Source organism: Taeniopygia guttata, chromosome 5 (assembly GCF_048771995.1).
Source record: "Taeniopygia guttata chromosome 5, bTaeGut7.mat, whole genome shotgun sequence".
Classification (NCBI taxonomy): Eukaryota; Metazoa; Chordata; class Aves; order Passeriformes; family Estrildidae; genus Taeniopygia; species Taeniopygia guttata.
This window is the reverse complement of record NC_133030.1, coordinates 43287405-43313493: the sequence shown is the minus strand read 5'-3', so window position 1 is coordinate 43313493 and position 26089 is coordinate 43287405. Positions and strand designations below refer to the sequence as shown.

The window sequence follows — 26089 nt, the reverse complement described above, 5'->3', positions numbered from 1 at the left end:
CCTGCTTTCTGATTTCAAGAAGCTTTACTGATTTTTTTTTTTTCTCTCTCTGGATTGTACTAGGGAACAAGACGAGGTTAGTACAGGAAGCCCTGACATGAGCCCTGATCCTATTAACTTGGTCATGAAATGGTTCAAGAGCAGACGAAACTGATCAGTGTAAAGGCTTGGATCATTAGGTAGCTGTTTTTAAGCATTCACAAATACACAGTGTGTTTGTCTGCTGTGTAGCAGTTTGGAAACTGTGATGTATTAAGTTAGAAATAGGTTATCATAGATTCTACAAGTATTGAATCTTAACCTTGTCTCTGGGAATCAGTTTTAGAGCAGCTTGTCTTTGCAAGGGAGAAAAGCATCTGTGAAAATCTTCATAATATAGATAAATCCTGTGTAATACTTCTGAAATAGTGTTCAAAAATTACTAGTGTTCATTTGGTTTCTAGTTGCACTTGTTGAGGAAACTGTGTTCAAGCTTCTGCCTTTTAGTATCTTTCTGCCGAGTCACACTGTCTGCATATAACTTTGAATTCTGAGTTACAAAGGCACTTCAGAAATAATTCTGGCAGTTAGCATTTGCAAAGTGCTTGGTTACATTTCAGCCTTGGCATATCCTTTTCGGAAAGCAAATCCCCCCACTCCTCTCTGAGGTCTTTTGTTCAAGAGAACCGATTTTGCCAAAGTTTGGTAAAAAATTAGGAAACCTGTTAAAACTGCTTCTGAAAAAGTAAGAGTTACAAGTCCAAGATCGCACACTTTTAATTCAGTTATTCACTGAGCTTGAAAGCCAAGAAAACCTTTTTGCATCTACTAAAAAAACTCCAATAAGAGTTTGTGCTAGGCAAACCTACAGCATGTATGCTGTCATAGTATGTGTAGGATGGATTGCTGCTTTGATATTTATGTACTGACCAGAAATCTGTCTCCTTTCTCTCCTGGCAGTAGAAATGAATGAAACAACCAATCTTGAGAGATCACAAAGGAAGAAAAGCTGCTTAAGAAATAAAACTTCAGTCCCTGCCAACTTTTCAAAGACATTCTAATTGAAAATGACTCCTGGTATTTCTTAAGAGATGCAAAATTGGAAAGAAAATTAAGGCTGCTTTTGAACAAAGGATTTTGCTCAGTACTGTATATTGGCTAAACTTACTCATAAATATACAATAGTTACCTTCCCAGTACCTCTCTGAAGAACTAAGCAAGCAAGTTATTGCCTCTCTTGAGCAGAGTGAAGAGTTTAGAACCATTACTGTTTTTAAGGTTAATGGCCATATTCTTTCACTCGTAAGAAAATTGAGAAGCTCCTATTACCGAGCATCAGCAAAGAGTGGGAGATCTGCTTCTTGTTAGAAACTGGCTTTTCCAAGTAGCTCTTGGTCTTAAAGAACCTGATTCATAGTTTTCCTTTAGTTCTTTGGCAGAGAAGAAACCAGGTTTTTTTATGTCAGAATAATTTCATTTTTGTTTTTTTACAACACAAACTTTTGTATAGTATGTATATGGTTTATTTAACTCTCTAGTTGCTATATCTTTTCTAAGTGGCATCCTTAGTGAACAGTTCTGGTTCTTGAGTTACGGGTGTAGTATGCTTCTGCTTTAGGCAAAGACTCAGGAGCGAGTTGACCAAACATCTGAAGGAATTGCATTATCCATCCTCCTCTTGCTGTTTCCTCTAAGAGTGCAGATGTGATGCTCACTGTCAAAGCTGCACCTTCACAAAGAACAGGCAAGGGAAGTGTGACCATAAAATCAGCAGTTCTTTGCTGTGTGGAGGAAGGACTGATACTGCAGAGATGGAGAAGAGGGGTAGTCAATCATTGCTTATTTTCAGCTGTACAGGGAGCTTTCATGTGTACTTGAACAAGTATCCCTAAATCAGGAGTGCAGTTTTCAGTGCCTGAATAGACACTCTAAAAGTTTTCCACACCAAGTAAGTCGTCTTCTCCTTCTGTGCAAATTTTGATTTGTTTTCATCTGAAAAGCATTTGGCTTGTTCAGAAGCCATGTTATCCATTCAGGAAGATCATAGGAGAGGTTGGAAGAAAGTATGAGCATGACTCTTCATCTAAGAGAACACCTTGCAGCACTGGATCTGGAGCACTATGCATGAGCCCCCTTGCTACATCACAGAGAAGGAAACTTGTGGAAATGTATCCCAATATACAATGCTCAGTCAGAATGTATGTAGTTTATATACATTATTTTTATAGTTTACATTCAGCCTATGAAAGTGTCAAGCATGCTGGGGTCTGTGTGGATGGCACCTTCTGCATGGAGATTTGGGACACCTGAAGTCTGTTCTATTTTAGCACTAGTGAAGTGCTGAGCTGTTCAGGAATGCTTAGTATGACCCCTCGGCAGGTGCATTGTTGGCTTTGGTGCTGGACCTGACACCCAAGTGGTATTGGACCACTATTTGGGAAAAGCACGAGTCATTTGACCTGCATAACCTGAACATGGTTTTAAAAGGAAAAAAAAAATCTCCAGTGCCATTCTGATTGCTCTGTATTCCTGTAAACATTCCCAGCCTTGCAGTTGTTCATCTGTTCAAGGATTCAGATGTAGTACTAGAGCACAAACGTAAAGTGTTTGTATGAAGTATTGTGCTTTATCTTTCACTAAAAAAAGAAGCATTTGTTGCAGACATTGGAGCTGTTGTGCTTATATCCCCAAATGGGGTTGGGTGAAGCAAATGATGGTGTGTGTTGAAGGCCTTAAACTGTGATTCTTGGTATGAAGAATTAAAATTAAGACTGACCTTAAAGAATGCAGTGAATTTTAACCCACGGAAGAATACTCAGTGCTCTTAGTTAAGCAGTATGGACTGCTGTTTTCTTGGGAGGGAGAGGTTCAAAACTCAATTTGTGTGTGATCGAGAGATCTGTACATGGGAGCCAAAAGTAGTGCAGTACTCTGCACCAATGGTGCTGTGCAGCTTTCGTAGTTCCTGTGTAGTTCCATGGGTAGCTTGTTCCTGGGCTGCTGAAAGTGGGAGACTTCTTAAGACAGGGACTTCAGAACCAGTGGCAGCTAGCAAATTCATTTGCTCAATGGTAGGTGAACAGGTCTCACGTGAATATGCCAAGGGTTGGTGCCATTCCAAAAATACCCACAGTGAGGTGAAACATGCACCAAACCATGTGACCTTCGTAAACATTCTGATTTCTTTTGCCAAAGCTCATCCTATTCAGACACTATTTCTGCTACCCTCTAATGGTATATTAAGCTTAATGCATCTCTAGCCTCCCAGTATTAACTTCAGACCCACTTGAGACAGAACTGAGGAATGCTGGAGCCTGAGGCTTTAGGCTAGCAGCCCCAAAGCCAATGGTGGCCCACATTTCCACAAGCCCTGGGCAGAATTACCAAGTGACAGCACTTCATCTTAAATTGCACTGTATTCTTATGCCTCTGTGTTGCTATAATGTACATATATATTGGATTTTTTTGTAGATAAGACATTTTAGATAAAATTTTTAAATGGGCTCCCCCCCAAAATATTTTATGCCAGATGTCTAATTTTTTTTACACTTGTGATTAACATAAATATGGATGCTCTGTGGGCAGGGAAAAAGATAAATGGATGGTACATTGGCTTTAAAAAGGTAACAATGCATGTTTAAAAGAAAACACTGGAGAAAAAAAAATGCTTGGGAAAAAATCATTCAAATATATTCTATGTTCTGCATAATAAAGACTTTAAAAAAAAAACCAAAACCACTATATCATTATTTTGGCACTTTTTTTCTTAGTGAGGCTTTTCCCTATTTAGGAGACTGAACTCTCTTTTTCTTCCTTCCCAGTTTCTCTCCCACTCACCCCCAAAATAAAAACCTCCAAAAAATTCAACACATGAGTTTTATACTGGAGTGACTGGGTAAAACCATAGCCTGTTTGAGAGCTCAGACAGATCATTGTTTCCCTCTAAGCTTGTACTCTAGAGCCAGGAAACCTTGCATGAGAGATGGATGCTTAGCTGGTGTTTGGCAGTCTCTGGTCTGTCGTACAGCATGAGCTTTGATGTGCAGTCTAGAAAAGCCGCTGCTGTTGTGGAAAGACGCCTGCAGTCGTAGCTGCTGTTGCTGATGTGCAGCACTCCCACGATGAGTGCCTGTGCTGGCCCCAAAAAGCTGCTGTGCTTGAAAGCTAGGCTGCTACCCTTGGGTGCTGTTAGGAGTGCTGGGCTGCTCTCAGCTGCTGTGCTGCTAATGAGATGTTTGAAAGGGCTTCTTGATCCATCTCACATGGGATTCTTGACCTCACATCTGTCTTGCAGTTTGTGTCTTGTTTTAAACATTTCCTTCCATTCATCTCAGTCCTAAGTCTGCATAAACCAGATGTCAGTATTTGAAAAGGAGGTGCAGGTCCTGATTTTAGCTGTGGGTACACAAATGGGCCCAGGTGATTTGCAGCTTTGTGCTAAGGCTGCTGTAGAAAATGTTGGCTTGTACCTTCTAGGTCTCCATTTCTGGGACCGTGCCAGCACTGGCACTTCTCCTCAGTGGGCTGCAAAACCTCCTTTCAGTGTCCTTCCTTCGTAATTTTTTCATAGTCCTTCCCCTAATTTCCTTCACAGGCTCATGAATGCCTGTGGAAAGGCTGGAAAAGATACTCTCTACACCCCAAGTAAATAGCCACTGCATACTTCCAACAGGCTTCGAGGGTTGGCTAAGATGCTGCCGGCGCAGAAGACAGCAGATCATGAAATAAAGACTTCTTTTGAGTGGTAGAAACTTTCTCCAGCAATTCGGGAACAGCCGGAGCTTTCACCGGGGAGCACAGAGCCCCGTTTCTGCCCGTCGGGGACCGGCTCCGGAGCGGGGGGGCCCGTCCCCCCTTTCCGCAGACCGGCCCCAGCCCTGGCGCTCGGAGAAGGAGGAAAAGGGGCGGCTTTTGCAAGCTCTTTTCCCCGGGGGCGCGGCGGGAGGTTCTGAGCTCCCTGCCCGGCCGCCTCCATCCTCCCGCTTGGTGCGGCCGGGCCGGAGCCGCCGGGGCCCGCGGCCGCCCCGCCCCGCCGGGAGGCGCAGCGGCGGCGGGGCTGCCCCGGCGGGAAGCGCCCGGTGCCGCGGGGCTCGCGCGAGGCCGGCGCCGCCGAGGCGCGGAACAAAGAGCCCCGGGCCGGGCCGGGCCCGCCGCGGGGGCAGCGCCCCGCGGGCACCGCCGGGCGGAGGGGCGGCCGCCCCGGCCATGCAGCTGCCGGGAGGGGAGGAGCGGAGCGGGCGGTGGCGCCCCGGAGGGGGCAGCGTCCGCAGGGAGAGGGGGGAGGTCTGGCAGTGCCGGCAGCCTCCGAGCGGGGCAGGGGCGCGGCGGGGCCGTGCCCGGGGCAGGCAGCCGCGGCGCTCGCCCGGGAGGGGCTGGACCGCGCTTTATGCGAGCAGGAGCCTCGCCCCGCCGAGCGGCCTCCCGTCCGCCCTCCGGTGCCCGGCGTCGCCTGCAGAGCTGCGGCAGCACCGGGGAGTGACTCGGAGAGGGGAGGAGAAGAGGAGGCAAAGAAATCGGATTGCCGAAAGGATTAGGAAGTGGGGTGGGAAGCCCTCCCTCTCTCCCCGCACACATTTGTGAAGCTTTTCGGGGTTATCCTTCAGCATCAGTACCGGCAGGCGACCCGGGGAAGCCGCGACAGCGGAAGGTGCTCGGCAAACTGCAAGAGCGATCAGAGGGAGCTGAGTGGCCCGGACCGGCGGACCCTACCCCGGCCCCTGCCCGTCGGGACACCGCACTTCCCGGCTCCGGTGGTTTATATATATATATAAAAGATCTATCATTTTTTTTTACGTTTTTACTGCTCCTCTCGGAGGACAGGATTTGGAGCATTAAGGGCGGACGTGCTGCCAGACCGCCTGCCCTGGACGTGCGAGGTGGGAAGAGAGGAAGGGAGAGATGCCTCTGATTAGAGGGAAAGTCGTGCTCATCCTCGGATTCGTCTTCCTGACAACTTTCCTGGCTGCGGTGAGAGGGCTACCCGTGAGGGGGAAACAGCGCAGCAATACCCCGAAGGAGAGGAGCTCCAAGCTGGCGGAGGTAGGGGGATATTTGGGGAAATACGGAGAGCCGGGAGGGTGCTAAGGCGAGCTCTTCCTCAGCCTCTGCACCCCCTCCCGCACCCAGGAAAGCTGAGGGGGGCAGCCGGGCACCTGGGCGGTCACTGGGGCTCCCTCCCTCGGAGGCAGTTGTGCGTCTCGGACGGGAGCAGCATCCAACACGTGTCCCGCGGCTCGGCCGCCCAGAGCTCCGGGGAGAGAAGCAGCAGCGGGGAGAAGCAACCCCCGCCCCTTATGGGCTGTTTCCTCACTCCTTGAGGGGCAGAGACCATTCCTGGCCTGCGGGATTCTCGGGAAGCCTCAGGTCTTCGCGCTGCACAGAGGCTGAAGGAAAGGGGATGCTTTAAGCTTCCCGAGTTCGGGGCCGAGTGCCGTGACCCAGTGCCTGGGAAGATTCGTTGCCTCCGGCGGCAAGCATCCCAGATGGGGGAGAGGGGTCCGGCTGCAGTTAAATTAGCAACTGGTGCCCTGCTAGGAATGCCAAATCTTCTCTACCAGAAACCTAAACCACTATGGATTTCAGCCACCATCTCTCCTCCCCTCCCCGCCGAAACGCTCCTGGGGCAGGTTCCGGAGCGGCCATGCTCCCTTCTCATCCCGGCAACCTGCGCCCTCGCAGCGTTCCCCGGGACAGGCGGCCTTGGAGCCCCTCGGCCGGGAGCAGGAGATGTCCCGGGGCTGCGCCTCTCGCCCCTCGGAGTGCCGGGCCCTGGCCCGCGCTGAGTGCCGAGCGCGGACTGTGGGAGGGGAAGCTTCAGCAGGCAATGAGGGACTGGTCAGACTGGGAACCAGCTGGTGGGACCTGATGGGAATGACAGGAATGGGAATGGGAAGGAATCCACCGGGAGAGAGGGTAGTAAGGAAGACTACTGGATGGTTAAAAGAAGCTGTTTTCCATCTTGAAATTGTTTCCTGGAGGAACAGTCATTCAGGCAGCAGAGCTGTGTTTAAAAAGAACTCTTTGAAAGAATGCTGCTGCTAAAAGTAGGTGAAAGGAATGAATGAGAAAAGCGATGATAGGAGGATTTTGAGCAGGACGGTGAGAGCAGCTCAGTCCTCGCTGGTGATACGCAGCAGTGTGGAAAGCAGATTTGATGTCCAGTGTCAGTCAGACTGGGAGAGGAGGTACAAAGTGATGGGAATATACCGTATTGCAAGTTAATGCCAAAACGGGGTCTGATCTGTGGCGGAGTCATGCTGAAGTCATGCTAGCAGCTCCTGTTGGGCGCACTAAACTCCCTTCCAGCACGAAATCCAGGGCACAAGTGTGAGGAGGGACTCTGCCACATGAATGCTTGGCCGAGGGGCAAGAGGGGGCACAGGCTGCATCCAGCCAAGTACCACTATCAAGCCTGGTGATGATTTTGAGTGCAGTGTGGATTGAGCAGATGCAAAGAGAACTGCTGGGGATGATGTGCTGTACTGCTGGTAATATGTTAGTGCTGCACTTTGCTGCTGAAACTTCAACTATAGACGTAGATGCTGCTTCAATTGCCAGACAGATGTCAAGCAGAGTGACCTCAGACTCCAGCTGCAGGAGCAGGGATTTACACTTGAAATCCAGGAAGGTTTTGCAGCCCTGTGGCAGGGACCAAGGATAGGGACAAGCTGTCTGTTAGGAAGTTGTGCACACCCTCACTACAAAACCGTGCAGCGAAGTCTCAGGCTCCTTTTTATCTGACATCTAAAATACATGGGAGAGGTGTGAGCTGCTGTGAGTCGCGGTTTGTGAATGGCTGTGAATGGGGAGCGTTGTGCGGCCAGCCAAAGATCACACACGGCACTTACACAGCGCGGCCTCTGTCCCCGGGACCTTTGCTTCTTGCAGAAATACAAACATGCAATAACGGTATAGGCAAAGGTTTGAGGGTGGAAGTTAGGAGCAAGGAGGAAGTTGAAGAATGGATTCTTCTGGCAGTCTGTTGGTGCACCCTGCATCCCTCAGAGTACTGGGGCGCAGTTTTCATGGCAGGGAGGAAGCAGTAGGTATTGGCATGTGTCTCCTGGCTGCCTTTTGTGATGAAATCCTCTGTTTATGGTGCATGCAGGGGACAAAGTATTCATGCCCAGCTGTTTGAACTAAAGCAGAGAACACAAGCACAGCAGCATGGTGGTTAAAAAAAAATCCAGAGTGATTTTGGGTCATACATACAGATGGTTCGTGTTGCAGCACTGATACGTCCTGTCTCTATGGCAGCAGGGCAGCCACAGCTGGAGTATTGGTTACACTATGGGTAATGCCCTACAGATGTGGGTAGAATGAAGGGGGCTGTGAGGAGAAAAATAGAAATGACAGAGCAGAGCAGATAGACAATCAAAATCATTAAACAATTACATTACTTGGACTTTTTAAAATTTAAGAACTTTGTTTAAAGCAAACATTTTTCCTTGGTTTAGAATTGAATGGGATTTTTTGCAATCTGTGCTGAGACTTAGAGTTCCACTTCTACACTAAAATAGTTTAGAAAAATCAAACAAATAACTTTTTCAGTAATTTTTTTGAAATAGAAAGTGTTCTTATTGTTGTAGGAAGGATATAGGGAACACATGCTTTATTTCTGGGTCTTAGCCTTATGAGTATGTCCAAAGTCCTGTACCTCCGTCAGGATCCAGTATTTCCAGCCATTACCAAAGGAGCAAGTACTTGTGTTTACATGATCTTAGCAATGACACAGGTCAGCAAAGCTTTGCCCAAATTATACTGTGCTCAGCATAAACAACAGATGTAGTGAGAATATTTTGTTATTTCGTCAGTCTATTTGACTAGAAGTTGAAAAGGCAGGCTGGAAAATTTGAAAGGCAGTTTTCTTTCCAAACTGTGACTTGACTCTAACAAGAGAAGATACCTGCTCCTTGGTGATATTTGGGAAGGCAGGTGGGTTCAGAAACAGCAGATGGGTGTACAGCAGGGGTTTAAGAAGCACTTCTGCAGGTTGGATGTGTTGTACTTTGATGTGGGCAGAAATGTGGCAGGATGGAGCACTGACCATTAAGTGGCTCTTCAGATTTGGAAAAGCTTGTGTCCCTTGTGGAGACAAGGTACAGCTCATCACATCACTTAATGGTTTATTTATTTATAAAGTCAAGAGGTATAAATGAAAAATTTAAAAACTCTTCAGTTTACCAGAAGAGCACTGGTAAACAGAAAACAGCCACAGTACTAACATGCTACAAATGTAAGTGTTCAGTGATTAAATCAGTGTGAACTGACACAAGAGTTTTAATAGTTGCACACAGGAATAACCGAGAAGGGTGATGGGCATGTTGGAACATCCCAGCAATGCCGGGGTGAGGCAGAGCAAGCCAACAGTGTTTTGTGGAGGGTCCAGACCACCCAGTCCAGCTCTGGTGGGCTTGGTGAGTGCTCTTTTGCAGGAGAAAACCACTCTTTGGAGAAGAGCCCAAGAGCAATGTCAGCAAACTCCCCAAATGTTACTTCAGGGCTGGGACAGGGGGCAGATCCAGGCTAGAACTTGCTGTTGGATTTCCCCTGGTCTGAGGTTGTGAGCAAAGCAAATCTGGCATCTGTGATAAGAGATAATGGAAGGCAACAAAAGCAATATCAAGCATATCATAAAGGCTGAGTTGGCTGCAAATCAGTGGGTTTGTGCAGCACCTGATATGACTGGCTCCTGGCCCCTGAGAAATAAGGAAACAAGTAACAACACTAACATTATTTACTGGCTAAACCAGGCAGTGAGAAAAGTGATGGGAAGCTACTTGTAAAACTGAAGGTCTACACCTGATTAAAAATCATTTAAGAATTAAATGTATAGCAGAGATGTGATGCCCGGCCAGAGATACCAGCAGAAGGTGAAGGAGCTCCAAGATGATGTTGTGTGGTTGTTCTAGATTTAAAGTGTTAAAGGGAAAGAAATCTCAACTGGGCTTGAGTGGAGTTTGTCAGGAGTCTATAAGCTGGAGTAGCCTGTCATTTGGGAGCCTAGACACATTGGTTTGGGGAGACCATTGGGGCGATGGGCTGCACAGGCACAGAGGTCTGCGGGGGCCTGCCCTATGCCTCCTGCCCAGCTCTTGCTCCGTCTTGACTCCTCCAGGGCTCTGGCCAAGAAGAGCATCTCCGTTTCCCCAGAGCCGTCTCTCCCTGCCGTGGATGTCCAGCTTGTGTCACCCTGCGGGAGCGCCCTGCGGTACGAGCGGGCAGCTGGCTCCGTGCTGGCTGCCTGCACCGCCTGATCCCCGCCGCCACTGCGGGCTGTGTCAGTAGCAGAGTCATTCTGCCTGAGGATGTGCTTTTTACCTTTTCATTTCTTCAGCAATTAAGCGTTCTTGTCCCTGGCTTTGTCCTTGGCGGAGGTCGGATTTGTGGGTACAAAACGTTCACTGAAGCATCCTTCCGCTCTGAAAGGGGCTCTTTGTGCGCAGGGAGGTACTTCGCCTTTTGTAGCAAATTCCCTTTTGAGAAGTGCCAAATTATCTTAGTCAACACAGTTGAAAACCCTCCCGCCCTGGGGCTGAGACAGCAGCAGAAACAAAGGAGAGCCGGGTGTAGGGAAGCTGCCCAACAAGGGGCTTCTTCCATTTTCACTGCACAAATAGGTCTGCTGCGTTCCCATTGTTACAATCAAAGGGGTTCCTGTAAAAGGCACATGTAAGGGGAAGAGATTAGGCATAAATCACCCCACAGGGTATTACCCTGCACTCTCTCTAGGTTCCCAAAATTGTCCAACTCGTGCAGAATCTTTCCTCAAAGACAGTCAAACTGGAGGATCATCCTGCCTCCGGCCATGATCCTTCGCAGTGGGGTGATAGAGGGAGTGTACTGGAGAGTGATTCCTGCTTTCCTCTTGTCAGTGTTTTAGGGGTAGGGAGTGAAAACTGGTCCACAATAGCAGTAAGTACCCTTCCTCTCAGATTAATCCTCAAATAAGAAGTCTGATACTTCCCTTAGGGAAGCCTGAGGACAGTCTGAGCTGCAGGCAGGCCAGCAAGGTATACCTGTGCTGACCAGCTCCTTCAAAGCAAATGTTATCAGCCAGAGGCTCAGGTTTTGTATAATATACTGGAACAAGGAAGAGATTGCAGCATATTTCTGTGTTAGATCAAATTTGTTTCAGAAAGAAGCTTGCAAAAGTGCAGTGTAAGGACTATTTCTTGTTTGTTTGTTTTGGTAGAATATTTTTTCAAGGAACCTTCATTGGGCAGTCTGATGCTTTTATGTGGCCAGGTATAAAAGTCAGCCTGCTTCCAAGAAATTCAGTTTCTCCATGTTCATTCTGTGTAGGGACTCTGGGGGGTTGTCTGAGAAGCTGTTTGAGATGTACTTTCATCTCAGTACTTAGGAGATGAAGACACCAAAAATATGGTGACCTGCCTGCCTCTGAGTCCTAGGTGGCCCTTGGCATGAAGGGCACCAATGCCTCTTGGGGTTCAGGTTGGTTTAGTCTCTAGGGCAAGGATACATCTTCAAAGAGAATAAAATGCACTCCCTCCTGCTTGTGATTTCCTCCCCACCTCTTCTAGCCGGCAGGGGGAGGCTGGTGTTGATCGGGTCCTGTCAGTTGCTACGCCTGCTTTGTGATATTTGGGGTTTTCTTCCTTTTACAGTTCTGCCTGGGCTGTGGCAGGCGAGGAAGCAGCAGCTGGAGCAGTGGGAGAGTTACGGTGTGCAGACTAGCAAATGCAGATCATTAGCTGAAACAAGTTAATGGTTACTGAAGCACATGGGGTTTAGAACTGGAACAAGTTAGCAGCTACTCCCTCTGATGCCTTGGGAGCTTATTTGTATTACTGCTCAACTGTGTTAGCAGAAACCATGTGCCCTAGCAGGAGCGTTTGCCAGAGAGCACCAGAGGATGTGGATGTGTGTCTGTTCATCTCTCTGGGGGACCTCTCTGTGCAGTCCCTGTGGGGGCCTTGCTCCCATACCCACGACTGAGCCAAAGTCTCAGGATCTTCAGGAAATGGGTGCCTTGCCACCAGCTGGTGTCCTTGCAGCAGGCACCACCTCTCAAGAATTGGCCGCTGGGACCTTTGTGCTTGGGCAGAGTCTCTGGTGCGAAGACAGCCCCATCTGCTGTGCTGGGACGTATCAGCGGTGCCAAGGACATGCTCCAGCTTCTCCATGTCGAGGCCTGTGTGGTTCATCTGTGTGGAAAGCAGCCCAGTTCCTCCTTTGGGGCAGGTGGGGAGAAGGAACTGAGCTGGGGTGACCCTTCTCAAGAGTCTTCTCCAAGAACAACATGGGAGACCCACATGGATGCCTGGCCTGGCCGCAGGCTACCTGAGCAGCACATCATTTTCTTTGCAAAATGGGAGCCTTGCAGACAAAGAAATTTGTCTCAGTGTTGAACAGGGAGAAGACATTTATGGCAGAGAAACATCTGCCAGTGAAACAAGCATGCTTTGTATGAAGAGGTCAGCAGCTTGGCATGGTGAGGTGAAAGGCCACAAGGCTGCTGCTTTTCCTCCTTGTGTCACAAGTGATCAGGGGAGTGAGGATGCCATGAGCACACCCACAGGAGAGGCAACTGGTGAGAGGAGCTGGGTTCTGCCAGTGGGATACATGGGGAGAAGCATTCTGAGTAGCCTGGACAACCTCCTCATTTTTGACTTGCACAAAGTCAACTGTGCTGTGTCCTTGCTCCTCATGGTGCTGCGTGCTGCTGCTTCTCTGCGCTGTGGTGTCTTCTGCTCCAGGGCTGGCTCTGCCTCAGGGGCAACTGAGTCACCGACCTTGGAAAGAGTTCTGAGATTACAGTTGTTGCAACTGTGAGACATGAAAATAAATGTGAAACATGAGGAAGCCTTTGATGCTGCCTCCTGCAGCTCCCTACCCAAGACAGTTGGAATGAAGCTAGTTTAGAAAAGAAAGTGATACCATATGATCTGAAGTATTTTGATAACTGAATGAAAATTATAATCATGAGGGCGTAATAATTATCTGCACAGCCCACAGTTTGCTGCTGGCTCCTGCTGGTCTGTCATAAACAGGGTCTGCCCACGTAAGCATGATAACCAAGTGCCTTGTCTGTTCCATGAGCACTTGTAGAACTCTCCTAAAACCTAAAGGGAGTCTTTATTAAAAGAAAAGAACAAACCAACAAAACCAACCAAACAAACCAATACCCCCGCTCACAGCACCCATGTAAGTTGATCCTGAGGTGGATGGGATATTACAGCACTTGGGAAGTCTCATTTCTGCTCTTCACCTGTGCCACAGCCCCTTTGCGGGCAGGAGTGTAACCCAGAGCACAAGAAGAGGGAGGCAACTGGAGGTGTTAACTTCTTGAAATTACCTCTGGCAGATATGCCAGAGCTCACATGTCAAAATCCTGAGTGACAGCTCCTGCTAAGCCACCTGTCTGTAAGCCTAAATGTGTTGGATCTGATGGCTGGGATTGTGGCTCAGAAGGTCTTGCAGACAGTGAGAGGAACTGAGCGGCATGTTTGCCTTCACTGTTATCTCGTAGGTACCCACCCAGATCTTGACACTTCTGAAGATGCTGTGCTCTGTCACAGCTCTGGGAAATCCCTTAAGTGGGTGATGAGCTGATGGGTGGCAGAGGTCACTTGCCTGATATGTGTCCCATGGATTTTCCATCTGGCTGAAAGCCTGCCAGTAGATAGGTTATGTGCTGGTGGACGGGTGGATGGGTTATGAGCCAGAGGATCAAACTACAGCCCTCAGGAGGCCATGGTGATTTCATCTGGATGGACTAAAAAAGCCCTTTATTTGGGCAGTGCCTCATAGAGGAGAAAACATGTTCTGTGGGAGGGAGGCATCATGGCACACTGCATTTGTTCCTGGTGATCACCCTGCTGTTCAACTTTATTTTAAAGAGACAGCAGTGTTACCTATTAGCACTAGAAAAACCTCCCTTTCTCCCCATCCCACCAGCAAAAATTGTCATGAGCCTTTCTGCAAACTGCAACCCCAGAGCTAACTCCAGACATGCTGGGCTTCCTTCTAATGCAACCAACCAGCCTTCTCTACTTCCATAGCTTTGTAGTATGGCTTTATAGTAAAATCCTACTCTGGAGTTGTTCCTACCCAGTTCAGTCCAAAGACAATTTTTTTAATACTTTCTCCAGATCCTTGCAGCTCATTTAGGTAAATATAAAAGGAAAAGTTTTATGGTTAAAAAAAAAAAGTACTTGACTAATTCATAAGTGGGCAAGAATTTGCAACAGACAGATTTTAAAATAATGTTGGAAAGCTTGGGGGAAAGAGAAGGAAGGTCTATTCAGGAAAAGATCAATAGTTCTTCTGGTGGTTTCTTGTTTCAATACAGCATGGTAAAACTGTTCAAAGGAAACCTAACACAAGCAGTAATGATTAAGCAACAAAAGCCCCCATTCCTTATAATTATAGCTCAGTGTGATACCAGCCTTTAGCAAATACGTCATTTTCTTCACTGCAGTGTTAACAAGCCCAAAGCACAGCCTGAATGTTGCCTCTGATCTGACTGCCGTGTGCACAGGTTTCTGTGGTTCAAGTTGAATGAGTTTATGTGCTCGATAATTGGCTGGGATAGGTGTGGGTAGAAGCTGCATCCTCTGAGCTTGTCCTGTGCTGGTGACTTGCTTGCTCCACTGGCTGCTGATGCACAAGCTCTAGAAGTGCTTCCCTGCCAGGAGAGTTCTCTCAAATGTGCTTGGATTGGTTTAACTCCATGATGAGGGGCAGCTCTGCTCAGCAGTCCATGTGGTTACAAAGAGCACTGCTGTTGGGTGCCCTGGCAGCTTGCAACTCCTACAGAAATGCTGAGGAATGTGCTGGAGGGACAAGTACCTGTGGTTTTGTAAGTGGCAGTGTGGTGGTGTCCTTGGTTGCCAAAGTGCAGTACAGCACAGGAACTAATCTGATAATGTTTTCAGGTTTAAAACTGCTGTAGGATCTGAAATGTCATGTCTCTAATGGTAAGAGCTGCAGCACATGAACATTGGCATTTGCTTCCTTAACCCAGATTTAGTTCAAAGCCTTACAAACATTTCTAGCAAAATCACAAATTTTAAGAGCAGAAGAAATTACTAGAGCCTTGAATTTCTTCCCTAGTGCAGTTGCAGTACTCATGTGTTGAGCCCAGTGATGTGGGTTTGGCAGTCTCCACAAGAAAAATTGTCACTTTTCTTTTTAATTGTTCCTGTGGTTAATTACCTATGGCATTAAAAGTATGATCCTTATTCCTCAGTTAAATTTGTTTGGCTTTGACTTGGGCACATTGCTTCCTATTATGTGTTTCTGTTCTGGATTATAGTCTCTGGTGCCTGATGGATTACTGCCTTAAAGAACTGGAAAACTGAGTAATTGCTTTCTTTTTTCAGCATGAGAAACAAATTGAATTGTACAAGTCTTTCACTGGAAAAGTCTTTCCATCCCTTGAAATGTTTTTGTGGCTGCTCTTTTCATCATCTCCAGATTTTTGAGCAATTCTTATAGAGGTGTATGGACTAGAAATGGAAAAATGTCAGCTTTTGGTCTCTAGAGCAATGATGTGTGGCCTTTTCCACACACCTTGTTGCCCGTGTTATGTACAAAGTAGGCGTGACATTGCAGTGAATTGCTAATGAGTTATTTCCCCTTCCAAACATCTCTTCTAAGCTTGTGCCTCAAGATGTTTTAGTGGTCAGCCCTACGCGTGGGACAGCCTGGACTATGTGGGAAGGGCTCCTGGGCTGGTAGGTGGGCAGGTATGGTCCTGCTTACAGCCTTCAGTCAACACATGATCTTCACAAATGGAAAGTCCATGCTCTTTCCTGAGTGCTGCCCCAGAGTTTCTCTTACTCCCAGCCAGGTAGGATATGCCAAATGTAAACAGGAATATCTGTGGCAATTCCTTGTTCAGCTTTTTCCTTTGCTTGGTGCTGGCTGGTTGCAGGAGAAGGTTGGAACTCGGCTGGAAGACACTGATGGCTTCCCAGCACTGCACTCTGGTTCCATGGTGGTAGAAGAAGGGAGCTGCTGATGACCAGCTCTCCAATGGTTTTCAGGCTTTCTCCTGTGCTCTATAGAGAGCACAGGAATAGAGTGTTCCCTCTGGATAAGCAAAGTCTTCTCTTCCCTTAGCCCGCTGCAGTGGCTGACCTCCACCCTTGATGGCTTTATCCAGCTGCTCCTTGGGCAGTGCAGAGGAGAGGATGGGTGTCATGCAGCAGGAGTGCAAACCTCAAGGGCAGCTGCTTGTGTGGCTGTCAGGGGACCCTTGATGTCTTGGAGAAGACACATCTGATGCCATGGATGCTGTGACCTGGAGGGAGTGCTGGGCTTTCTAAGAGCTTGTTAAATCCATTGATTGATTGTCTGGGGCAGGGCACTGAGCCGTAGATGGGAGGACATCTGATGCAGGGACAGATTTTAACCCAGCAAAGCTTCAGAGTGATGCAGATGCCAACAGGAGGGAAGCGTGGGGTGGTACATTGTAGTGACCATTTCTGAAGGGCTCTTGGCCATCCAGGGTGGCAACCTCTGTCATGCTTATGCCTCCAGAGTATCTGGGAGCTGAGGGAGTTCTGTTTGCGCTGCAACACTTTTGCAGCCAGTTCCCCTGGAGCATTTTTACATTTTCCCTGTGGGAACAGTACTCTGAATTTCTTGAGCTTGTTTGGGCGTAAAATCTGAATTAGGCACTGAGTGTAAATTTGGAGACTTTGAGTCTGTTCCTGGCTTGCTTCCTCTGGTGTCCTTGGGTGAGCTCAGATCTTGTTGCTAGAGGAGACCTCACTTTCCATGTGTATTAAATTTGGGTTGTGTGTGACATGAGCTTACCCAGCCCAATAAGCTCTTTGCAAATTAGGCAGGAACGCCAGCCTTCCAGGGCTGTTGTCATTCTCTTGTGCAGGGCTTGTGTTGGGCATGAGTAGCTGGCAGCAAACCCAGCACCAGCAGGCAGTGTTGTGCAGCCAGCACTGGGACATGGCTCAGCCTGCTCAGCCCCCTTTGCTGTTTTTGTTCCACCTGGGCTCCCTACTTCTTGTCAAGGACTCCTGGGACATGAAAGGAGACCCAGCAAGGGGTTCAGGCACTGGGAAATAGGCTGAGGCAGAGCCAGGCATCATTCCCATGCATTCTTCCCAAACCATTATGGTTTGGACGGGGACAGAGGGAGCTGGGACAGGAAGGTGTACGCAGGGGTATCTTTCTGCTCAGGTTTGCTACCAGCAGTGCCTCAGGAGTCCTCCAGGCCAGGGAGAGGAACAAGCCCCAAACACTCTCTCTGGGCAGCACAGGTTCTGTCCTCTCTGCAGCCCTCTCTCCTCTGGGCCCATCTGGTGGAGTCTGTCACCGGCCGTTCCCTGCGTTCAGCCTGCCCTGGGCAGCAGCCAAGGGACCAGCAGCGTCCCTGCTGCTCTTTTCCCTCCCCCGGGGATGGAGGGATCGCGGGCTTTGATGTACAGGGACAGGGCTGGGGACGGGCTGTGTGCGCTCATGAGAGTCTGGCTAGGCTCCAGCTGCCTTTGAAGTGCTCCAGTGATCAGGATGAAAGGGAGGGGAGTCCTTCCCCAAACCATCTGGCTCTAATTGCAGGTAGAAATGCCTCTCTCGTCCCCCCCCGCCCGGCGCTGTGGGGAGGGGGCACTCCATGCTCTTCGTTAATCCCACGGCTCTCGACTGGGCTGACGCGAAGGGTGAGAGCTTGGGAACAAAAGGGGGTTTCAGCTGGGCAGCCAGAAAAAGGCGGACACTGGCAGAGATGCTGGGAGTTCGGGCACCTCTGCTCTCAGCCTTGAGCCGCGGGGCCCTTCCCAAGGACGCCCGTGCCTCTGGGGGGGCTTTGCCAGTTGTTCCCGTCTCGGGTTTCTCGGGCACCCGGAGCCTGCGGGCCCCTGCAGTCACGCTCTTCGCTCCCTGGTGCCAGCGCGCCCCGGCTGCGGCACGGGAACGTGGGAACTCGGCCTGGGGTTGCCTCTCGGGCACGGCTCCCTGTCTGCTACCCCTGCTCCTCCTGGGACTGGAGGGTTAGCCATGTGCCCCTGGAGTGGCAGCAGCACTTAGAGCCATTGGCAGCGCTCGCAAGTGAGTTTTGTTGACTTGTTTGGCTGGGTATCTTCCCTTTCCCAAAGAGCTAAAGGTAGCTGGGTTATATCTGCCAGCAGTTTCTTTGTGTCTTTGTGGTGGCCTTTGGGCACCATCAGAAATTTCAATTAAACTTGTGCAGCTTGGAGTCATCTGCCCTAATACCAATACCACAGAACAATGTATTTGGCTGAGGTTTTCCCCTTTGTCATAAAGCCCTGGTTGTAAACTTTTTATATAAATATATAAAAGTATAAAACAAGACTTGTGGTAACTCTGACCAGAAGCAACCCTTGTTGTTAAACCATTTCCAGGGCCTGAGAAATAGATAAAAAGGGAGAGTGAGAAGTGGAAAGCCAGATGAGATGGGCAATAGGACAGCAGAGGAGTGCAGGGAGGTGGTCATGGGGTTGGGAAGTACCAGTCTGATTAGACCTGTAGGTTCAGATGCAGCAGAACTGAGCACTGGCACAGCACAGGGCACTTGGTATTAACTTGATTGATTAACATGTTAATTGCTATCCTGATGCTGCAATAAGATGGGGTGGAGGAACTGTTTGGGGCAGGAGACCAGACTTCTCTTTGCTGGGTAGTGGTTTGCTCGCTGTCCTTCACCACCACCATCAGGAGATGTTCTCTCTGACATTTCCCTCACCAGGTATCAGCATCATCCAGCCCCCGTTCAGCAGGGGACGAGGAGCTGCCGCCATCGGGCAAGGCACGGGGGCTGAGGCGGAGTGGGCAGGCTGGCCCGCGGCGGCACAGGCGCAGAGGGGTGGCTCAGCAGGCTGCCAGGAGCCCAGCACTGCCCCAGCCCAGTGGTGCTGGCCAGGAGGAGAGCCTGCCCTTCATGCTGGACCTGCAGAACTTGCCGGGACTGGCCAATGTGGACCTGAGTGCCCAGAACCCCAACATCCAGGTGGGGAGTGGGTCTGAGAGGGCCAAGGGGGGAGTGGGTGAGTGCTGTGGGGTAAGTGGTGCTCTCCAACCTCATTTGGTTCCTTAAGAGAAGAGATCTTATGAGCAGGGTCTGTGTGGCTGCTGTCATCTGTTTTCTTGGTGACTGCCAGCTGCAGATAGCAAACATGGAGGAGGTCCCCAGCTGAGGAATTTGCTCACAGTCTTTCCCCTGCCCCACCCCACCCCCTCTTCACAGGGCAGGAGTAAACCATCCTTACATGGGGGACCTCTCAATTTCTGAGGGTGGTGTTGGCCCCTGTGGGTGACCAAAAGCCACCCTGTGCTTCCCACTCTGTCCCTGCTCAGTCCCTCTGGATGAGGAGATACCATTTGTGCTCCTCATACGGTCCTGCAGCCCTGAGTGCCTGTGGCCACTTGGGCTGGGAGCCAGTGCATGGTCTGGTAGGTCTGTCCAAGGGCTGTGCCCCAGCTCACTGCCTTGCCTCACCTCATATCTGCCCACCAGGTGACCATTGAAGTGGTGGATGATCCTCAGGCTGAGATGGAGATGGACTTGTTGAAGGAGACAAGCAATGACTGGTCTCTGACATCCTCTGAGTGGTTGTCTCACAAGGACCTATTCTGGCCCCTCTTCTGGGAATACACTGACCCTGCTGAAGGGGAGGAGGAGGAGGAAGATGAAGAGGAGGAGGAAGAGGAAGAAGAGGATGACAACCTGGATGTAGAAGACAGGGAGGAAGAAGAAGAGGATGATGATGAAGAGGAAGATTACCCAACAGAATATGAGGAGGAGGAGTCCATGCTTAGTGGAGTAGGTGGTAACTGGGACCAGCGATGGCCTGGGCAGAAAAACTGGATCTTTAAGGAGAAATATAATTACGGTGAGTTCTCTTGGCATGTGCAGCTGCCCTGCAGACCAGCCATGCCCTCCCCTGTCCTGCCGGGCCTGCAGCCCTCCACCAGGGATCACAGCACACTAGTGCTCAGCTCCTACGTACAAAATAAGCAGGCATGCCAAGGAGCAAGGCCAGCACACTCAGCTGGGGCTGCCAGCAGTCAGTCATACCAGTGTCCCAGCAGGAATTGTCCTTGCATGTAATCACTGGAGCATGGGCTCTAGCAAAGGCATGCTCAGATGAGACATACAGTATAGATGTTTAATGATGGGTGCTGCTGCCATTGACTCAGGTCCCTGTAGTGACATCAGTGCCAGAAGCCTTTTCCACAGGCCTGGGTTTCCCCCAAGAGAGGAGCTGCAGAGAGCTGGATGACAGATTCTAGTGGGCAGATGGGCCAGGGCCCCACAGCAGCTCCTGCCTGCAGCTTCCCGGCCATGACCCCAAAACCAGCCAGCCTTTGCTAATACATGATGTTCAGCATCATGGCCAGTGTGCTAGGCCATGTGGGGGTCGGCAGTGGTATGGTTGGTATGACTGGAGCAAAGCTATGAGAATGAGAGCCTTTGTTCAGGGCTGCTTCCCTGGGGTTGGCAGTGAAGATGGAGTTGGTCCTTGGCATTGTGTGGCTGGGCATCTCTGTGTGCCCCAGGCAGCACTGTCCCTGTCCAGGAATAGAGGCAGAGCTGAGGGAGGTCCCAGGTGGCTGCTGTCTCCCCTCCTGCTAAAGCTTTGCTGCGGTCCATCACTCTTTGCCTCTTCCCTGCCGTGCACAGACTATGAAGATGAGGAGGAGTGGAGCCCATGGTCCCCTTGCAGCAACACCTGTGGCAGTGGCAACCAGAAGAGGACCCGATCCTGTGGCTATGCATGCACAGCGACAGAGTCGAGGACCTGTGATCTGACACACTGCCCTGGTGAGCCCCTGGCCAGAACAGTCCTTGGGTACTGTCTAACTTTGATGTGGGCTCATCCCCCACTGCTGCAGGCTGGGCATTGCTCATGCTTAGTTATGTTTAATGTGATCAGGGCTAATGACCATGGGACTTTGTTTCCGCAAAGAAGCTGTGATTGGGTTTCATGGCTCCCGAGGCAGTTGTGTGGGGCCCAGGGGTGGTAGAGCTGGCATTAAGCTTGGTGTGTGACTTCTTGCACCTCTCTCACACTGAGAGCTTGAAATCCTCTCCTGAGACATATTGAGAGTCAGCTCTATCCACTGTGATTTACATAACTAACAGCTTCTGTTGGGCCAGTTTTGCTGCTGGCCCTTCCTTCCAAACACAGGGCTTTTTACCAAAGAAGTGGCAGGAGAGGGGCTGGGAGATAGGTGGTGTCTGGTGCACATACAGAGGGAAAAAAACACCTTTCCTCCAGTGTTCAGCTGGGCTCTTTGTTTTGGGTTTTTTTTCTGTCTCAAGGAGCAGAAGGAGAGATGGTCTTCCCCACAGAGGAGACACCTTTCAAAACCGACAACACCACAGAGCTGTTCAACTCAGGTCAGCCTCTGCCTCTGCTTTGCACTGGGGCTTCAGTGACAGACCTGGGGAGGGCTGTAGCTGGCTGGCGGGGAGGGTTCAGGGTTCAGCCAAGGGATTCTGCGTCTGGTATCCAGACCTAAACCACCCAAACCACTGCCATGTGCAGTGGTCATGCTGCCAAACCCAGGTGCTCCCATAGCCCTGGTACAACACAGTCCTGCTTTAGGGTTCAGGGGCTGAAGCCAGCCTGCCACGTGCCTTCTCTCATGAGGGAATGTTGCCAGCCTGGCCCCAGTGCAAAACCCCTTCCCTCTGCCACTGCCTTGGGCGTGGAGCCTGGCTCCCATCCCAAGAGCCTGGCTGCTCCTACCTGGTGGTTGCAGGCTCCACTGGTGGTTTTGGCATGGCCTCAGGCAAATGGCTGCTGGGTAAAGTGGGGTGCAGAGTGTGCATGCCCTCATTCTTTTGGTACCCTCCCCCAGAGGTGGACAGCTGTGAGAAGTGGCTGAACTGCAAGAGCGACTTCCTCACCAAGTACCTGAGCAAGGTGCTGACGGACCTGCCCAGCTGCCCCTGCTCATACCCGCTGGAGGCCGTCTACAGCGCCGTCAACCTGCGGGACGAGCAGCAGGGCAAGAGCTTCCGATGGCGGGATGCCAGCGGGCCCAAGGAGCGCCTGGACATCTACAAGCCGACGGCGCGCTTCTGCCTGCGCTCCATGCTGTCCCTGGACAGCACCACCCTGGCCGCCCAGCACTGCTGCTACGACGAGCACACCCGCCTCATCACCCGCGGCAAGGGAGCCGGTGTCCCCAACCTCATCAGCACCGAGTTCTCCCCGGAGCTGCACTACAAGGTGGACATGCTGCCCTGGATCCTCTGCAAGGGTGACTGGAGCCGGTATCACGCCGTCCGGCCCCCCAACAATGGGCAGCGGTGTGCTGACAACCCCACTGAGGAGGAGTACCTGTCCCAGCTGCAGGAGGCCAAGGAGTACTAGCCACAGCCGCTCTCAGAGGTGCCACGACCACCACTGGCTTGCGTCCCTGCACAGCCTGGCCAGCCCTGACCCCGCTCATGGGCTCCTCAGTGGTGCCAGGCAAAACGGGGAGGATGCACTGTCCATCTCACCCCCTCAGAGGAGTGTCTCCTCCGATTGCTGAGGGTGCTGGTGGTCATTGTGGTGCAGTCCCTGCCGTGCCACCCAGGGCAGTCCTGCAGTCCAGGGCTCCTGGCCTAGCATGTGGAGAGCAGCAGGGGCTGGGAGGTATAAAGGGAACAAGGGGCTGCTCCTGTCTGCTTTTATTCTCTATGACCTTTGAACGCAGCCTGAAAGCTGAGCACAGGGCAAAGTGGACTCGGCTCTTGCTGGCTTCACACAACATCTGAGGAGCTGCTGCAGGCATAGCTGCCTGCTCTTGTCTGTACACCTGCCCTGTTACACGCTGGTTTATGTCTGAAACTGGGGGTAGGTCTTCCTAGAGAGTGCAGGGCTGTTCAGCCATGCATACAGAGCAGAGCCCCTCATCCTGGGTTTGTGCATGTGCAGTTGGGAAGGAGCAGGGAAAGGCTTATGGATCTGTAAGTCTGGGGGAGTGGGCTGTGGGGCAGGAGGAGACTGGCTGCCTGGGCTTCCTTGCCAAGGTTGCCTAGCCACCAGGGTTTTGGCTAACAAAGCTACCTGTAGGGTGTATCGTGTGACCTCACAGGAGGTCAGCGTGGGGACACACCACCTTGTGTGCATTTCTGCCCTGGTGCGTGGGGGAGCAGGGTGGTAGCATCTGTACAAGTCACAGCACTAACCCTCCACCAGACCTTGGCCGCTTGGCAGTCCCCAGAGGGTCTCAGGAGCACCTGTGACACAGCCCAAAAGAAAGTCCTGTGTTTCCCACTCACAGCCCTCCCAGGGGCAGGAGGCACCTTGGCCGCTGCTTGTGCCATTGCTGGTGAGGAGCAAAAAGCACTGAGCCAAGCTTGGCTCGGCTCCATGCTGAGTCTGCCCATGTCCCCAGCTGCTCCATTCTGTGTCTGCCCAAGTCCCCACCTGGAGGCAGTCCAGACAAACCAAGCCAGGACCCCTCAGGCTCGCTTCCTGGCCAGGCTCACAAATGTGGCTCCAGAGGAGGAAGACACACGTGGTAATAATGCACACACAACCTGGTGTCCACAGATCAGGGATTATGATGCTCTCTGTTGGCACTTTGATCTTGCCTGGGTTTTATTCAGCTTTTCACAGGTCCATGGCAGTGTCTCCCAGCATATTTTGGAAGCTTTTCTGCAGATAAACTAGGCTGAGCACCTTTGTCCCTGGACATTCAGTTGCTGAACTGGCAGAAAATTTATAGCTTTTATTTAAGAAGTTTTATGCACCAGGGGAAATAAAAGTCAAGCACATATAAAGAAGAATGGAGTCATTTATACTCTAGAGGTTTCATACAAGGCTGCTAGCTACTCCATGTACTTCTGCAGGGCACTGTTGAACCAAAAAACTGGTTGCAGTGGTCCTCAGTGGACCATCCTGTACTGTCTGTCGCTTTTACAGGAGCTATCTCCAGCCTCAGTGAATATTCTGAAAGCTCTTTGGAGAGTCTTTCTGGGGGTGTCTTTGTATCTGTTGTGTGGTATGTTGATCCATTTGCCTTGGTTACTGATAGAATATTGCATCCCTGGTCATCCATACCTAAGACTTCATAGCTGGTAAAACAAAAGTATTAATGAAGTTATTGCTGAATTATTCTTACTCAACTATTTTTACACCCTTGTATCCCTAGACTGTGGATATGGGTTCTATCAAAATACTTGCAGACATCATCCATTTTCCAACAGACATGCAGTTTGAGACAACCAGTGTTCTGTAAATGGTGAGAAGGAAGAGAGCCAAATAAGCATGGATGGAGACCTAGACCTTGGAACATTTTCATGATCACTACATGTTCTCTAGCCCAGATGGTCATTCATTTGCTTTCTGGCAAAGAGGTAGGTCATATAGAGGTGGTCGAGAGGGGGGTGACAGTGATCTGGTGGCTTGGTTCTGAGAGCCAGGGAGACTCAGCAAGAGACATGGAAGCAAATGCATCTGAAGCCGTGGAAGGATGAGCTTGTGAACTGCTGTCATTCAGCAGAGCATATTTCTTCTCCCATACCATATGCCATCATTAACATGATCCGTGAAATTTATTTACCATCAGTGCAGACTTCTTTAAAACAACCTCCTGTTGAATGTGCCTAGTGTTCAGTATTGGACCCATGCATGGAAGCAGGACCTCTACAAACAGTCTTTTTTGAAGAACACTTGCAAAAGCTCAGCCATTTTGTTTGTTAAACTGGCTGCTCTCTAAGGAAGTGCTCTAACAGTAGGAGTGTTACCCAGGATTTTTACTCTTGTCTTTACTCTGGCTATGTCAACCAGTCTAACGCCCAGAAAAAAAAAGTGTAATTCCTGTAAGAACTGGAGTTCCTGTCCAAGGGCAAGTAAAAAAATTTCCTGCATTGATACTCCCCCGTTCCCCAACATCCCCTCAAAAGCTAGCTTAGAGCCAAGTAGCTGTTCTGCTTTGCTGCCTCTGTGGTTTGGACAATACAGGCACAAACTGGAGCATGAGAAACAAGCACCGTTGTTCCTCATACAAGCACCTTATGCACCGTGAGGCTTTGCAGAGCATCATGAGAAAAGCAGACATTAAGCAAGTGTTTTATTTTTATATCCTGTCAAAGATTCTGTCCAGCCCACTGCTATTTAAGTAATGAATCTCTAAGCTTTCACTCCTTAAGTTTATTGGGTGTTTATATATATTATATATATATAAAATGTCTTTTATTCCTACAAAATTTCACAGAGAAGAATTCTTTAATCTGATGCTGCAATAAAGCACTTTATATATGTATATGTCATGCTGATGTCATTCAGTTGTGACTGAAGCATGTGTTGCTATTTATTTATGTTTAATGCTGTATGTCTTGGGTTCCTTCCCTTAACATTTGCATTTGAAGTTGTCTGGCTGCAAAAGTCACAGGTAAGAAAAACTATCTGGAGCCCATGGGATATGTGAAGTTCTGCCTACAGGGAAGGAAGCCTCCTACAAGAAGACCCTCAGGGTCAGTGCTGAGAAGCAAATGCGTTACCTGTGCCCCAGCCCTGACCTTGGGCTTTATTCCATGGTCAGCCTGGCCAGAGCTGGGTACTAGCTGATGGTCAAGCACACCACAGCAGGGGGAAAAAACCCCAGCATCATCCCAGCTAAGAAATTGTTTTGGCAAACCACGTCCAGAGCCAACAGCTAATTATAGCAGGGGGATTTGCAAAGCTTTCCAGGGATCACAGCTTCTTGCTGCTGTTAATTTAGTGTGTAAATCATAAACACTTCCAAGTTCTTGCTGTTTCCCCTCCTCTGTTTTGCCTTTTGCTTTGTGCTGGCTGCACATCTGTCAAGGGTTAATCTGCTTCTCCAGCATGAGACACTGCTTCACAGCTGCCTGGCACCATTGCTGGCCCCTGCCTGGGGGGAGCAGGTGACTCCTCTCAGTGAAGGATGCTGGGGGCTTCCTACTGGCATTCTGCAACATCAAAAACATTGTTGCATGGAGCCCAAGCCAAGCATAGCAGGCTGAGCTCCACTCTGCTCAGAGAAAATCACTCTCCCTGGAGGGGCAGTCAGCAGTTACTGCTATGTATATAACATGCCTAATGTGCTTTTATCCTCTGCAACAAGGTCCTTGCCGTGTTGGATGATGGGCCCTGCTGTGAAACTCCTGGGATATAGAAATCCCACAGCCAGAGGA

General features: G+C 49.9%; 1 protein-coding gene across 2 annotated transcripts; it reads left to right on the top strand.

Moving 5' to 3' along the window:
• Positions 1 to 5077: 5077 nt before the first annotated feature.
• ISM2 (isthmin 2) lies at positions 5078 to 25194 on the top strand. Of its 2 annotated transcripts, none has more exons than XM_072930293.1 (6): positions 5078 to 6018; positions 18674 to 18934; positions 19442 to 19817; positions 20609 to 20749; positions 21257 to 21328; positions 21793 to 25194. In XM_072930293.1, the coding sequence occupies exons 1-6, from the start codon at positions 5878 to 5880 to the stop codon at positions 22308 to 22310; spliced, it is 1509 nt and encodes a 502-aa protein (XP_072786394.1). In that variant the 5' UTR covers positions 5078 to 5877; the 3' UTR covers positions 22311 to 25194. The 2 variants fall into 2 exon arrangements, with proteins under 2 accessions (XP_072786394.1, XP_030130619.2); XM_030274759.4 differs by having other exon boundaries at positions 21251 to 21328.
• The last annotated feature ends 895 nt before the right edge of the window (positions 25195 to 26089 follow it).